Source organism: Cetorhinus maximus, chromosome 12 (genome assembly GCF_964194155.1).
Source record: "Cetorhinus maximus chromosome 12, sCetMax3.hap1.1, whole genome shotgun sequence".
Lineage (NCBI taxonomy): Eukaryota > Metazoa > Chordata > Chondrichthyes > Lamniformes > Cetorhinidae > Cetorhinus > Cetorhinus maximus.
Window position 1 is genome coordinate 3825888 of NC_135890.1, and position 14262 is coordinate 3840149.

Consider the following 14262-nt stretch of genomic DNA (forward strand, 5'->3'; position numbering starts at 1 on the left):
ATTTTACTAAGCTGAGGAGTGATTTAGCAGAAGTGGACTGGAAACAGCTATTTGAAGGTAAATCAGTGTCTGAGCAGTGGGAAGCATTCAAAGAGGAGAGTCAAGGGATTCAGAGCAAACAGGGGTGGGACAGCCAAATCTAGAGCCCCCTGGATCTCAAGGAGCTTACAGGATAAAATAAGGCAGAAGAGGAAGGCTTATGTCAAACACCAAGAACCCAATGTTACAGAAAGCTGAGAGGAGTACAGAAAGTGGAGGGGTAAAATCAAAAAGGAAATTAGAAAAGCAGAGAGAGGGCATGAAAAAATATTGGCAAATAAAATCAAGATGAACCCAAAGATGTTTTATCAATACATTGAGAGTAAGAGGGTAACTAAGGAAAGAGTAGGGCCCACAAAAGACCAAAAGGTAACCTGTGTGTGGAGGCGGAGGGCATGGTTATGGTTCTTAATGAATACTTTGCATCTGTCTTCACAAAAGAGAGGGACAATGCAGACATTGTAGTTAAGGAGAAAGAGGATTGTGAAGTATTAGATGTGATAAACATAGGGAGAAAGAAGGTATTAATGGGATTAGCATCCTTGAAAGTGGATGAATTAGCCATGTTGGATGAAATGTACCCCAGGGAAGAAATAGCAGTGGGTCTGACCATCATTTTCCAATTCTTACTGGATACAGGTGAGGTGCTGGAGGTTTAGATGTCTGCTAACGTTGTATCTTTGTTTAAAAAGGCAGCAAGGGATAGACTGAATAATTATTGGCCAGTCAGTCTAACCTCAATAATGGGCAAATTATTAGAATCAACTCTGAGACAGGATAAACTGTCACTTAGAAAGGCAAGGATTAATCAAAGACAGTCAGTATGGGTTTGCTAAGGTAAGATTGCATCTGACTAACTTGATTGAAGTTGGTGAGGAATTAACAAGGAGGATTGATGAGGGTAGTGCAGTTGATGTGGTCTACATGGATTTTAGCAAGGCTTTTGACATGGCAGACTGGTTAAAAAAATAAAAGCACTTGGGATCCAGGGGAATGTAACAAGCTGGATACAAAATTGCCTCAGTGGCAGGAAACAAAGGGTTGACGGGTATTTTTCGATTGGAAGTGGGGTTCTGCAGGGCTCAGTCCTTGGTTCACTGCTTTTTTTGGTATATATTAACAATTTGGATGTAAATGTCAGGTGCATTACCAAGGCATTTGCAGACGACACAAAAATTGGCTGTGTGGTTGATAGTGAGAAGGGAAGCTGTAGACTGCAGGAAGATATCAATGGACTGGTCAGGTGGGCAGAAAAGTGGCAAATGGAATTCAACCCAGAAAAGTGTGAGGTGATGCATTTGAGGTGGTCAGACAATGCAAAGGATTACACAATAAATGGGAGAATACTGAGAGGTGTACAGGAAGTGAGGGGCCTGGGAGTGAATGTCTACAGGTCCCTGAAGGTGACAGGACAGGTCGATAAGGTGGTTAAGAGGGCATATGGAGTCCTTTCATTAATTAGCCCAGGTGTAGAATAAGAGCAGGGAGGTTATGCTGGAATTATAGAAAGCATTAGTTAGGCTGCAACTTGAGTACTGTGTGCAGTTCTGGTCACTTCATTACAGAAAGGATATAATTGCGCTAGCGAAAGTATAGAGGGGATTCACAAGGATATTGCCAGGGCTAGAAAATTGAAGCTATGAAGAAAGATTGGATAGGCTGGGATTATTCTCCTTGGAACAGAGAACACTGAGGGGAAATTTGATTGATGTGTGCAAAATTATGAGGGGCCTACATAGAGTGGTTAAGAAGGGCCTATTTACTTTAACAGAGGGGTCAGTGACTAGGCAGCTATCATAAAAATATAACAATTTTCATTGTATTATCGTGATTTATTGTAAAGGTGGGTTATTAGTAAGTTTTGGATAGTTTGTGTGTATGTGTGTGGGGAGAGGACACTCCAGATGAGGGCAGCAGCTCCTCCGCCCCTCTGCCAGTGACCATGGCATCCGGTGAGGCTGCAGCGACTGGGGAGATGCCAGTCGTGCCACTGGCCGCTCCCTCCCAGGCGGGACCAGCACTGGCTCCATGGGCCAGAGGACACCCGCCAAAGTGATCAAGGCCAACAGGACAGCAGAGTGAGCCGGCTGTCTCCAATGCCGGTGCCAGTGAGAGGGGTGCACCTAGACGTAGCACCCGTAAATGCAAACGTAAAGCACCTTAGGCACAATACGGGCTTATCACTAGTGGATTTCTTTTGCCTCACGTTTAAGTTACTTTTAAGTTGGTGTGCTGTTCAACACCTTTTAATTTACTTTGATTTCTGTATGTCAAGATGCAAATCAATAAATGTTTTGGTTCTCAACAAACCTCTGGGTGCTTCATTAGACCTGCAGGTGAAGGGGAACCCATGATGTTATGAGTGACTTGTTTGTCATTGAACTTTATTGAAATGTAACATAGTTCATGTTGCTGACCAGGCAAATGTTGCTCTCAGGTATCGAGTATGGAGCCTGCAGCCCTGGCATGTGGTGGTGGTTCATCTTTGGTAGGCTAGCTGAGGGAGCGTTGGATCAAAGCCTCCTGGGTGTCCCTGCCTCCCTGGAGGTTGCCCAGGTCGGCGTCTATCCCCTCAGCGTTCTCCTGAGCGTGCTCATCCTCAGACTCACTACTGGACTCATTGTGCGCAGCCAGAGCATCTGCTTCTACATCTTCTTCCTCCACAGCATCCCCCCTCTCCAGCACCAGATTGTGGAGAGTGCAGCATGAAACCACTATCAGTGACACACGATCTGGGGGGTACTGGAGTGCGCCCCCTGAATGGTCCAGGCATCAGAAGCGCATCTTGAGAAGTCCAATGGTTCTCTCTACCACAGCCCTTGTGGTGCCCTGGCTCCTATTGTACCGCTGCTCAGTCTCTGTTCTTGGATGGTGGAGAGGTGTCATGAGCCACCTTCTGAGGGGATAGCCCTTGTCACCCAGCAGCCATCCATCAAGCCAGGCTGGAGCACTGAAGAGCCTCGGCACCTGGGAGTGTCTGAGGATGTAAGAGTCATGGGAGCTTCCTGGGTACCTTGCACAGACTTGTAGAATCAGCATCCTGTGTTCACACAATCTGCACGTTCATGGAGTGGAAGCCCTTCCTGTTGACAAAAGGCACCGGGCTCACCTGCTGGCACCTTGATGGCCACGTGTGTGCAGTCTATTGCACCCTGGACACAGGGGAAGCCAACAATCACTGCAAAGCCTCTGGCTCGCTGTGTCTGGCAGGCCTCATCTGAGCGGTAGTGGATGAAAGTCAATGCATGCCTGAACAGAGCGTCTGTCACCAGAATCACAGAATCACAGTGCAGAAGAGGCCCTTTCGGCCCATCGAGTCTGCATCGACACGTGAGAAACACCTGACACAACTGTGGACAGCTGACTGGGAGACCCCATAACGATCACCCACCAACCCCTGGAAACAGCCGGAGGGATAGATGTTGAGGGCAGCCGTGACCTTCAGAGCCACTAGCATGGGGTGTCCACCCACACAGTTGGAGCTGATCTCAGGGCCAATCATCTGACAGATGGGGGTCACTGTCTCCCTTGAAAGATGTAGCCTCCTTCGGCATTGCACCTCAGACATATTGAGGTAGCTGCACCACCGCCTGTAAACCCTGGCAGCAGGATAGTGGTATCTTCTGTGGCCCCTTCTGCCTTGGACTACCTGTTGGGGCAAAATACAATGTATGGTTAATGTTAGATCTTTCTCTCTCCATAGGTTTGGCCTGACCTGTTGAATTTTTCCAGCATCTGCAATCTCCCCTTTTTATTTTAAAGTCAACAAATTGTCATGAAATTTTTTATTCATTCATGAGATGTGGGCATTGCTGGCTAGGCCTTATTTTTAAGAGTCAACCACATTGCTGTGGGTCTGGAGTCACATGTTGGCCAGACCAGGTAAGGACGGCAGATTTCCTTCCCTAAAGGACTTTAGTGAACCAGATGGGTTTTTACAACAATCAGCAATGGTTTCATCGTCATTATTAGACTTTTAATTCCAGATTTTTACAAAAATTCAAATGTCACCATCTGCCATGTAGTGGGATTCAAACTCAGGTCCCCAGAGTATTACCCTGGGTCTCTGGATTACTAGTCCAGTGACAATACCACTGCCTCCCCTTAAATAGTAGGATGCACAATGTCAACGGTGCAATTATTAATACCTCCAGGAAAATGTTTTACAATTTTATCCCAAAATATCTGACTATCAAAAGCTTGCTTCTTCCACTTTAAAGAAAAGGACAATAGACACTGTAAAAATTCCTAAAACTCCTCACATTTATTTAAGAAAGATGACACCAAAGACCATAACTACTTTGGTTAACAATGATTGTACAACTTAGCAGAAAAATAACATATAATGCACGAGTCCAAAATATATATACAATGCACAAATTCTGAGAAATTAGAATATACAACACATGGAAAGAATTTTAAATGGCGCAACCTTCATCTTTAAACAGAGCGCCAAATATTTGTACTTCATAGAAATGCTTTTCTCTAAATATGTATGCTTCACTGCATTTGGGGAAAAAAAATCGGCAGCAGACTTAAAGCAACTTGTATCCGACAGTGCAAGTAATATTCAGAAGAAAACGATGGTTTATTCTAAGCGAGCACACGATTTCCAAAATCAAACTGACAAGAGTTTGATGTATTGATGCTGACCTGGAGTCTCTGCTTGACTGCATTGTCTTTTTTTGATGCTATTTCCCCCCATATCAGCGCAATCAGCAAAAAAAGTTCCAGAATTTTAAACATAACTCAACCTTCCATCGTGTGCTGATTTTAAAAACATCGTACTAGAACCAAAAAACTGGCTGCGCCCACAGGCTGAGCTCATCGCCAGGAAGAGTTTCCATTGGCTGTGCTCAATTCTTGGTCTTCTTTAAAAATGAACAGGAACCTTTGGGCACAAGGACGCTAACAGATATGTTATGAAAGGGTTTGATTTTTTTTTAAAAGAATTACTAAATATCTGATTACTGTACCCCAATCTAACTAGAAAATAGTTTTGTATAGTTTTTACAAGTCATTGTCAGTAATTTACCATCACAGGCGGTGGATTGACTATGGTTTAAAACGCTTTTTCTGTGCTCAATCCATTATCAGGTATATTAATCAAACTTTGTAGAATTACCAAACATATTAAGGAATATTGATTAAAAGCAATTTTTTTTTTTATAAGCCGTGTTCTTAAATGCTGCCCAACTGTGCTGGTTCAGGACAGATTTTACTTGTGTCAATATGCAAATAGGTTTGAGCAAAAACTCAGGGTGGTGGGGCGTTGTGGGGGGTGGGGCAGTGGGGCGTTGTGGGGGTGGGGTGGTGGGGTGTTGGAGGGGTGGGGGTGGTGGGAGAGGGGACAGTTTTCAAAATGGGTGCAATTTGGGGCACAATATACACTGAAATCACCAATTGCCTCCAAAGTGGAAACTCTGCCCTCCTGTGTTAAATTACTGATGTGTGGGGAGTAAAGGTGCCATTTGTGATTAATATCTAACAAAATAGCTCTGCTAAAAGTCAGATGGGTGTAATACAGAAGCGATATGTATAATACAGAAGCAATATGGGGCCTTAATCAAAACATCATCCATCATTCTTCATTTCCAGTTTACTAAGTGCATTGAGAAGTAATCTGATTTGCTTCAAATTACGAATATTTTTCTGAACATATTCAATCTTCCAGTCTCATTTTACAGCTAAATTAGCTGATTATTGAACAACAAAAAACTATGGTAAACAAAACACCATTCCCCTTCTTAGAACTTATATGGATATAATTTGTAAGTTGGTATAGTTCATTGTAATACCTAAATAAACTATACCTTAAACTAATGAAAATCTTGCAGCACTGTTTTCTCAATAACCCGTCTTTAACTGTCATATAGGCAAAATTCAAAGGAACATTTCACCTTCGTATTTACATCAAATAGTGCACCCCTATTTCACAGTTTCAAAATATCAAATCACTAATTCATTTATATCATAAACAGAAATTACAGTTTCATAACGAAGGGTCCAAATGTTCATCGAGGTCTTCCCTTCTGAACGTACGAAATAAAGCGCTGTCTTGGAAGGGACGTTTTGGTCTGGCTAATTTTATTTTGCTTCTTTTTTTAAATAAAGATTGTATCTGTTGTTACCTTCAGTCACCTGAAGTATAGTTTGTGACAATGCTGCCTCATTCATAAGCAAGCAAAACTTTGATTTGGGTGACAAATTTCTTCAACTATAAATCTGGCTGCTAATTATAATATACCATCACCATTTCTGGAGAAAAAGCAGGGAATGAAGCATTAGTACTTCGATGAACACAAACATTGTTTGTCTAATACATTCACTCCCCAACATTTGAAAATGGTTTTAATGAGACTTGTTGCCTCCTGGTGGTTGCTGGCAGTAATAACCTGTGGAGGGAGATCTTTCCCAACCAATTTCATTTATTAATCAGTTCCTGTTGCAGCGAAACTGTGTTAAATTTTCCTTAAAATTTAATTTCTGTATTTAATGCCTGGCACATTTCTTAAACAGTCTGTACTGAACTAGATTTACTCAATGCACCCCTTTACTCAATGAATTTCACAAGGGTACAAAAATGTGGTTGTGTTTTTTTTCATCTTTTACGTAACACAGGCAATGCCTAACACAGCAGCTCATTCCATCTTGGCAATATCCTGCTCCAGCACTTAGGGATTTCTTACGCTGATCATTGTTACAACATACAAAGCATAAAAATAGGGCTCTTATTCACAAAACTTTTCTCAAAGTGCTATGAACTTCTGTGTTTCTTTATGCAGTTACCAACAAAGCAATCAAGTGTTCTACTAGTACATTTAATCAGGTTATTCCTACAGCATCACTCATCCAATAACCATTCATTAATATTATTTCACTTTCAATAACTGGAAATAATTAACTTGATATATTTGGGCATGGTGATATGCGGCAGCGCAAGTAAACATTACTGAAATAACAAGTAAAATTTCTTAAGTGATGATGATCAAAGTGATGGCTTGCAAATGACATTTAGGGAACAAAATTAATTGGCTCCAGTTGGGATCATCCACATGAAAGGCAAAATGAGAAAGTGTAGGTCAAAATTATTGCAACTTAAGAAAAATTACTTTACTATGAGACATTACAGCCAAACGCAAATACTACAATCAGTCTGTTAGGTATTTGTAACAAATGTCCATATTTTTAAATGACACACAGGCTGAATAACTTTCAGCGCACACTCAGGAAATTTTACCTGTCTAGTCTAAAGAGTTTATTTTGCTCACATGACAGGAAGGGACTGTGTTAGAGGGTTTGTTAAAACAAAACATCATGAGATGTTCACTGTCTTGTAAACATTACAAGATTATTTTCATCATTGAGATATTGGTTTATTTGCTACTTTGCACACCATAAATATAATATACATTTTATCATTTAAAATTATGGAGCTTACAGTTATAGCTCAATATAACCAAATCTAAAAACTAGGAAACTAGTGCCATTAACTACAGTGATCAAGATGGGGAATAAAGCAAAATAACCTTGCAAATCACACAAATTGCTAAGAAAAATATGCATTAAAATGTCCAATCGTATTGGTTAATTATTAAGAAGAATGAAGGTAAGCTCTTCCTGAGATTTATGTTGTCAGTTTGGCAACCAGCAGTGTTCATCACATTTGGCAACACAGGCCTGATACTCCTCCCAACTAGCACAATAAGGCAATCAAACAGTATCTGTTTGCAAATGTTTCTTTGAATAGTATTTCAGGTACAGCAGTATTTAAGAAGTTTTCTCATCCACATCGACTGTGCTGGCAAGTGCTTCCACATTTTATAGTGGGAATTACCGCCAACATTTCCAAAACCAACTTTCCATCTTCATATATTGCGAGCTCTTGGTGACTTGAGTTGAACAGATTCAAAAATATCTTCTTTGTCCTTGTATAACAAAGTGGAAAAAGATTAAATGATTAGATTCCATTCCTGCTGATTTAGTTTATGGCACGTGTTCGCCATGTCATGAAAGCAGCAGCTAGAAATTAAAACTTATCCCAACAAATTGGAGGAAAACGTTTGTCTTTCTTTGTAATAAAACTTGCTTCCCACTAGTCTTCCATCCTTTCCTGTTCCCAGTATTCATTTGCCAATCCTCCTCCTCTTCCTTCCCTACCCTTCCTCCATCTCCCACAGAGCCTTGGTCCAAATATCTCCACACTCTTTAACCCTGTTTGAGTTGAATACTTTTTTTTATTCATTCACGGGATGTGGGCTTCGCTGGCTGGGCCCAGCATTTATTGCCCATCCCTAATTGTCATTGAGAAGGTGGTGGTGAGCTGCCTTCTTGAACCACTGCAGTACCATAGTTGGTCTCAACTCTGCATGTGTAAAACATGGGAAATTGGCTAATGATAGTGTAAAATTAAATGCCATTTATTATCAGAATATGTTAGTAAAATAACCAAGTCTACAAAGAGGTCCCATTTTATTAAATGTTGTGCTCGATAATTAGCCTGTTAAAAATACATGTCGATTGCCTTTTGGCCGCTCTCCAAATTTTCCTGTCTCATCCGCGGTGATTTAAAGATTTAGATTTGGCAATCTTTATCTACAAGAAGGGTGGTCTTGCGGCGCAGTGGGTAGCAGTGGGCCAGAAGCTACAGTTTCAAGTCCCACTTCAGGACTTGATGGCCACAGAAGGTGTGTGCATAATGCAGCCAAAGAGGCTGATTATCAGCCTGTAAATCCTTCCAATACACCTGATGGCGGGCAGTAGGAGTGGGAGAGTTTCCTGGTCAGCCATACTGCACTGCAGTGCTTTGCCAAGCATAAGCATGGACCAATCCAATGGAAGTTCGTGGTCACCATGGTCTTGGGGCATGGTATCTGAAGGAGAAGGATCTACAAGAAATTATTTAAATTGAGGGGGTCTGCCAGAAATAGTCAAGTATTTGTAAAGATGGAACGTGCCAAGTGTATAATTTGTAACTACTGCATTTCCCCAAAAAAGATTTTTTTTTAAACCAAACTGAATTATTTCCTTGGAAGCTTAAATAATTTCAGTGCTGTCACACAGCAGCATGATATTTACACAAACTACAGTGTAAGCATCATATTGTGTATAAGTCTGTGTTTCTCCATTTAAAAAAGTGGTTGTGATATTTTAATTACAAATCACCAGAAACAACTAGAATAACTGATGCGAGTGGATTGAGGTAATAGTGCACTCAGGAAATAGATCTACAGAACTCAGAGGCATTTCCAATCTATGGTTATGAAGCTGACCTCAAACTGTTTGAAACAACACAACAATGGGCGAGTGGTGGCCTAGTGACAATGTCACTGGACTAGTAATCCAGACGCTCACGCTGCTGGTCTGGGGGCATAGCTTCAAATCCAACCACAGCGGGTAGAACTTCAATTTAAATAATAAATCTGGAACAATCAACATTATCAATACCCTGGGGTTTACCATTGACCAGAAATTGAGCTGCACTAGCCATATAAATACTGTGGCAGGTCAAAGGCTAGGACTCTTGCAATGAGTAACTCACCTCCTGACTCCCCAAAGCCTGTCCACCATCTACAGGCACAAGTCAGGAGTGTGATGGAATACTCCCCACTTGCCTGGATGAGTGCAGCTCCCACAACACTCAAGAAGCTCGACATCGTCCAGGACAAAGCAGCCCACTTGATTGGCACCACATCCAGAAACACTCACTCCCTGCACCACTAACGCACAGTAGCAGCAGGTGTGTACCATCTGTAAGATGCACAGCAGAAACTCACCAAGGATCCTTGGGCAGCACATTCCAAACCCATGACTGCTACCATCTAGAAGGACAAGGGCAGCACATTCATGGAAACACCACCACTTGGAAGTTCCCCTCCAAGCCACTCACCATCCTGACTAGGAAATATATTAGCGTTCCTTCACTGTTGCTGGGTCAAAATCCTGGAACTCCCTTCCTAACAGCACTGTGGGTGTATATACTGCAGTGGTTCAAGAAGGCAGCTCACTGCCACCTTCTCAAGGGCAATAAATGCTGGCCTAGCCAGCAATGCCCACATCCCATAAACAAAGAATTCAAAAGAAAAATCTGGAATATAAAGTCGTCTCAGTAATGGTGACCATGACAACTATCATTAATTCTCGTTAAAACCCATCTGGTTCCCTGATGTCCTTTAGGGAAGAATATCTTACCCAGCCTGGAGTTGAGACCCACAGCAATGTGGCTGACTCTTAGCTGCCCTCTGCAATGGCCTAGCAAGCCACTCAGGCTCAAGGGCAATTAGATGCTCATATTCTATAAAAGAATAAAAAGCTCTTTTTTCTTTCACAAAGCGTCCCATAATTTCAAAATTGAAATATAATCATGCTTTAATATGGAAAATGGGTTTCAAACATGGTTGTTGATTATGGGCGGAATCGCCCCAAATTTGCACTCGGTGCAGTAGAGGACAGGAGAAAAATATTTTACCCGCTGGCCGCAATGACGGCTTCTCACGCCATATCATCCCAACCCCGCCGCGTTAATCATGCATTCCAGGGAAACACGGCATATCGATGGCGAGCGGGTTCCGACTCATGCCTCGCCGCTTCATCACGCTGGACTCCACATTTAAAACACCTCTCAGTGCTCCCAGCCCAGGACTGCAACAAAGAAAACATGGCCCCGAAAGGCAAAACAACTGCAGGCCCCAGGTTTAGTGACATGTCCCTCGAGCACCTTCTGGACACCGTGGAGGCCCGCTGTGATGTCCTCTACCCCGGCTCTGGCCACAGGAGGGGCAGCAACATTACGACTCTGGCTTGGTAGGCGATGGCAGTGGTGATCAGTGACAATGCTGCACTGAAGAGGTTGACCATCCAGTGCAGAAAGAGGATGAATGATCACACCTGTGCAGCCAGGATAAGGCAACCATCTCATCACTCTAAACTCACACACTCAAGACCATCACACATTCACTGGCATCTCACTCACTGCCAGCTCAAGGGACATCACCACCCATTCTCACACACAAACACCCTCACATCTCCATCTGGTCTCATCTCCTCTGGAGACTGCCCCCTCAGCCCTCACCATCTTGAGGGCACTTGCACAGATCAACTTGTGCTCCCACACACACACCCTGGGATACCCTCCTTCCCCAGTGCAGCCCTCGTCCTGCAGCCCCTTCCCTTGCCTGAGGCCACTTCTCCCCCTTCCCCAAGCCAGCTCTGGCCCTGCAGCCGTTGAAAAGCCTCCCCCGCCTTATGGCTGGTCTGGTGGGTAGAGACCTGCCCGTGAACCCCCCCCTAAAAGTGATGCGGTGCTGCCTGTGAAGCCTGGCGCTGGTGATTGCGAGTGCTGCCCAAAGCAGGGTAGGCAAACAAACCTCAAAGTGCCGAGTGAAACGCAGCTCACCAGGTGCTTGTCGTTTATGTAAAGCTGTGAAACACGTCGATGTGCTCGGATGATACAGCATGGAGGGCGATCCCAGCGAGCTGGGCTTATAATGATATGCAGATGTATTACAATGAGGTTCCCGATGCCCGACAGTGGGAAACGCGGCCTGCCATCAACAGGCAGAGCAGACGATTGCAAACTGGTTTCGCAATGTCGTGAAACTGATTTTTGGCCCTCTCGTCATATTGTCCACCTACACCGCCAAACATGTCCGACGCCAACAGACACAGAAAATTCCGCCCTCTGTCTGATGAACTAACTTTAAAATGAATCAAATGCACACAAATCCTGTCTCTATAAAATACTTATAACAGCTATATCAATATCACATGATGAAGAGTACAGTCACTTCTCACCTTTGAAGTTAACGATTTCAGCTTCCCCAGTAATGAAGGTTTATTGGAATAAACTACGTCATCTTCATTATCTTCTCCTTCCATTATAGCACAGCTATCAGCTGCAGGTAGTTCTACTTCCCTTGAGTTAGCATTCATCACCAACTTAGAGTATTTGTATTCCAGCCTAAATGAAAAGAGTAAGACCAGGCTAAGAAAATGACATGGGTTGGCAGAGACAGAGAACTTAAACAAATATTTTGGTTACAGGATTAATGAGGTGGTTTCCTGTTAATATCTTATATTTATATAGCATCTTTAACATAACAAAGTTCCCAGATGTTTCATAGGAGTATTATGAAACAGAGTTTGGCACCGAGCCACCTAAAGGGATATAAGGTCAGATGACCAAAAGCTTGGCCAAAGAGGTGGGTTTTAAGGAGTGTCTTAAAGGATGAAACTGAGGTAGAGAGGCAGAGAGGTATAGAGAGGGAAATTTCAAAGCTGGGGGCCCAAGAAGCTGAAGGCATGGTCACCAATAGTGGAGCAATTAAAATTGAGGATGGTCAAGAGGCCAGAATTAAATCATTTCAAAGTGCTGATCTCACATCCATGTAGCACTTTAGCTTCTGAATACATCAGGTTGGTCAGTGGAGGACACCTGGTTTGATCAACAGGGATCTCCAATGCACAGTCACAGCTATGAGATCTCCCTTCTTTTAGAATTTCCTGGTATATAGGAAAATTGCCTCATCAAAGAACATTCAGCAACATTGAATAAAACAAACAGAAACATTCATCACTAGGAAACGGAATTTGCTATTTTGACTTAAAATGCACCCCACTATTGCCACTCAAATTAGTCATTTCAGAAGCAAATATAAAATTGGTTCTCTTTATGCCAATCCCAAGCACATAAAACGGATGAACACCTCCCTACAAAAGTACAGACCTTATACATAGAAAAACACTGCACTTACCTGTGTGGCACAGGTGAGAAACAATAAGAAACATTTAACAATGAATTTGAAGTTCAACCATCCACAACTTTACTGTAAAATATTCCCATTCTCATTTTTATTCTTAGGACTTGAGGCAGTTCTCATCAGTGGTCAAATACCTTTACATACTCCACAACCAAAAGTTTTCTCTGAATTGTGTTAAATGTCCTTAATTTACAAAACGTACGTAAAAATGTCATTGAAAGTAATTTTGCCACTTGTGCAACTATTTAGTGCTATAAAGTACACTGTACAACTGTCCTGAACTCAGATTCACTAACATTTTTGCGAGTTAAGGAAATTGATTACAATTTCAAAATGGCAAATTGTAAGTTCTGGATTGTAGAGCCAGGAACTTATTGTACTTCAGCATTAATATTACTCCTGTCATCACTGGTCTGAAACAAATGCATGCTCCCCACTCAACACAGCTACTGAATAATTAATGTTCAGGCAAAATTAACACTTAACCATCCTAGCAAAATTGAAATAATCATGGTTGAAATCATGGTGCTTCTGCCTTTGTAAATGCAGCTATTGATCAGATTTGAAACTACATTTTACATATACTTGTGAGTAAAATAGTTATTTATAATTGTCTCTGCCTGAGAAAATGGTTTTTGTAACTCAACAGTCTGCCTATGTAAGAATGTACATTTTACTAATCCTGAAGTTAGACTCCACTTGTACTAAGTGTGATTTATCTCAGTGTACAGAATCTTCCCCAAACCAATCACATTAACACAGATAGCTCTGTCCATTTATTTAAACTGCCTCGTGCACTCCTCAGCTATCTGCACTCTGCTGCACCATTCGCCACTCCCCTTTGACTCTTTGAAGTGATCTTTATTGACTCAGCAGTTGGAGATTTGAAGTGCTTTTCCCCAGCGAGAACTTCCAACATCTCAACCTTGTGTTTCCGCACACAATCGGCCTGAATTTGTTTTAACTGTAACATATTCCAATCAAACTGACTCCGCAGAAACAGGATTACTACACACCATGTACAATGTGCTTCCGTCAAGCATGAAGCCTTAGACACGATTGTCCAAATCTTTGTTTTGAAAGTTATTATAAAAAAGAACAAAGCTGAATACTCTTTTTTTTTTATTCATACATGGGATTTGGGCATCATGGGCTGGGTCAGCATTTATTGCCCACCCCTAATTGCCCTTGTTCAGGGGCATTTAAGAATCACATGAAGGCCAGCAGATTTCTTTTCCTAAAGGACATTAGTGAACCAGATGGGTTTTTATGACCATCAACAATGGTTTCGTGGTCATCATCAGGCTTTTAATTCCAGATCTTTATTGAATTCAAATTCCCCCATCTGCCGTGGTGGGATTCAAACCCTGGTCCCCAGAGAATTACCCTGGGTCTCAGGTCCCCAGAACATTACCCTGGGTCTCAGGTCCCCAGAACATTACCCTGGGTCTCAGGTCCCCAGAAC

The 14262-nt window shown here is 42.3% G+C and overlaps 1 protein-coding gene across 1 annotated transcript in view; it reads right to left on the bottom strand.

The window, feature by feature from the left end:
- Positions 1 to 4280: 4280 nt before the first annotated feature.
- elapor2b (endosome-lysosome associated apoptosis and autophagy regulator family member 2b) overlaps positions 4281 to 14262 on the bottom strand; it is a 120860-nt gene continuing 110878 nt past the window's right edge. Inside the window, exons 21-22 of the mRNA XM_078552903.1 lie at positions 11833 to 11998; positions 4281 to 7967 (exon numbers count right to left, since the gene is read on the bottom strand). Coding sequence (XP_078409029.1) covers positions 7908 to 7967; positions 11833 to 11998 — 226 coding nt within the window. The 3' untranslated portion in view covers positions 4281 to 7907. The remainder of the gene's footprint in view (positions 7968 to 11832; positions 11999 to 14262) is intronic.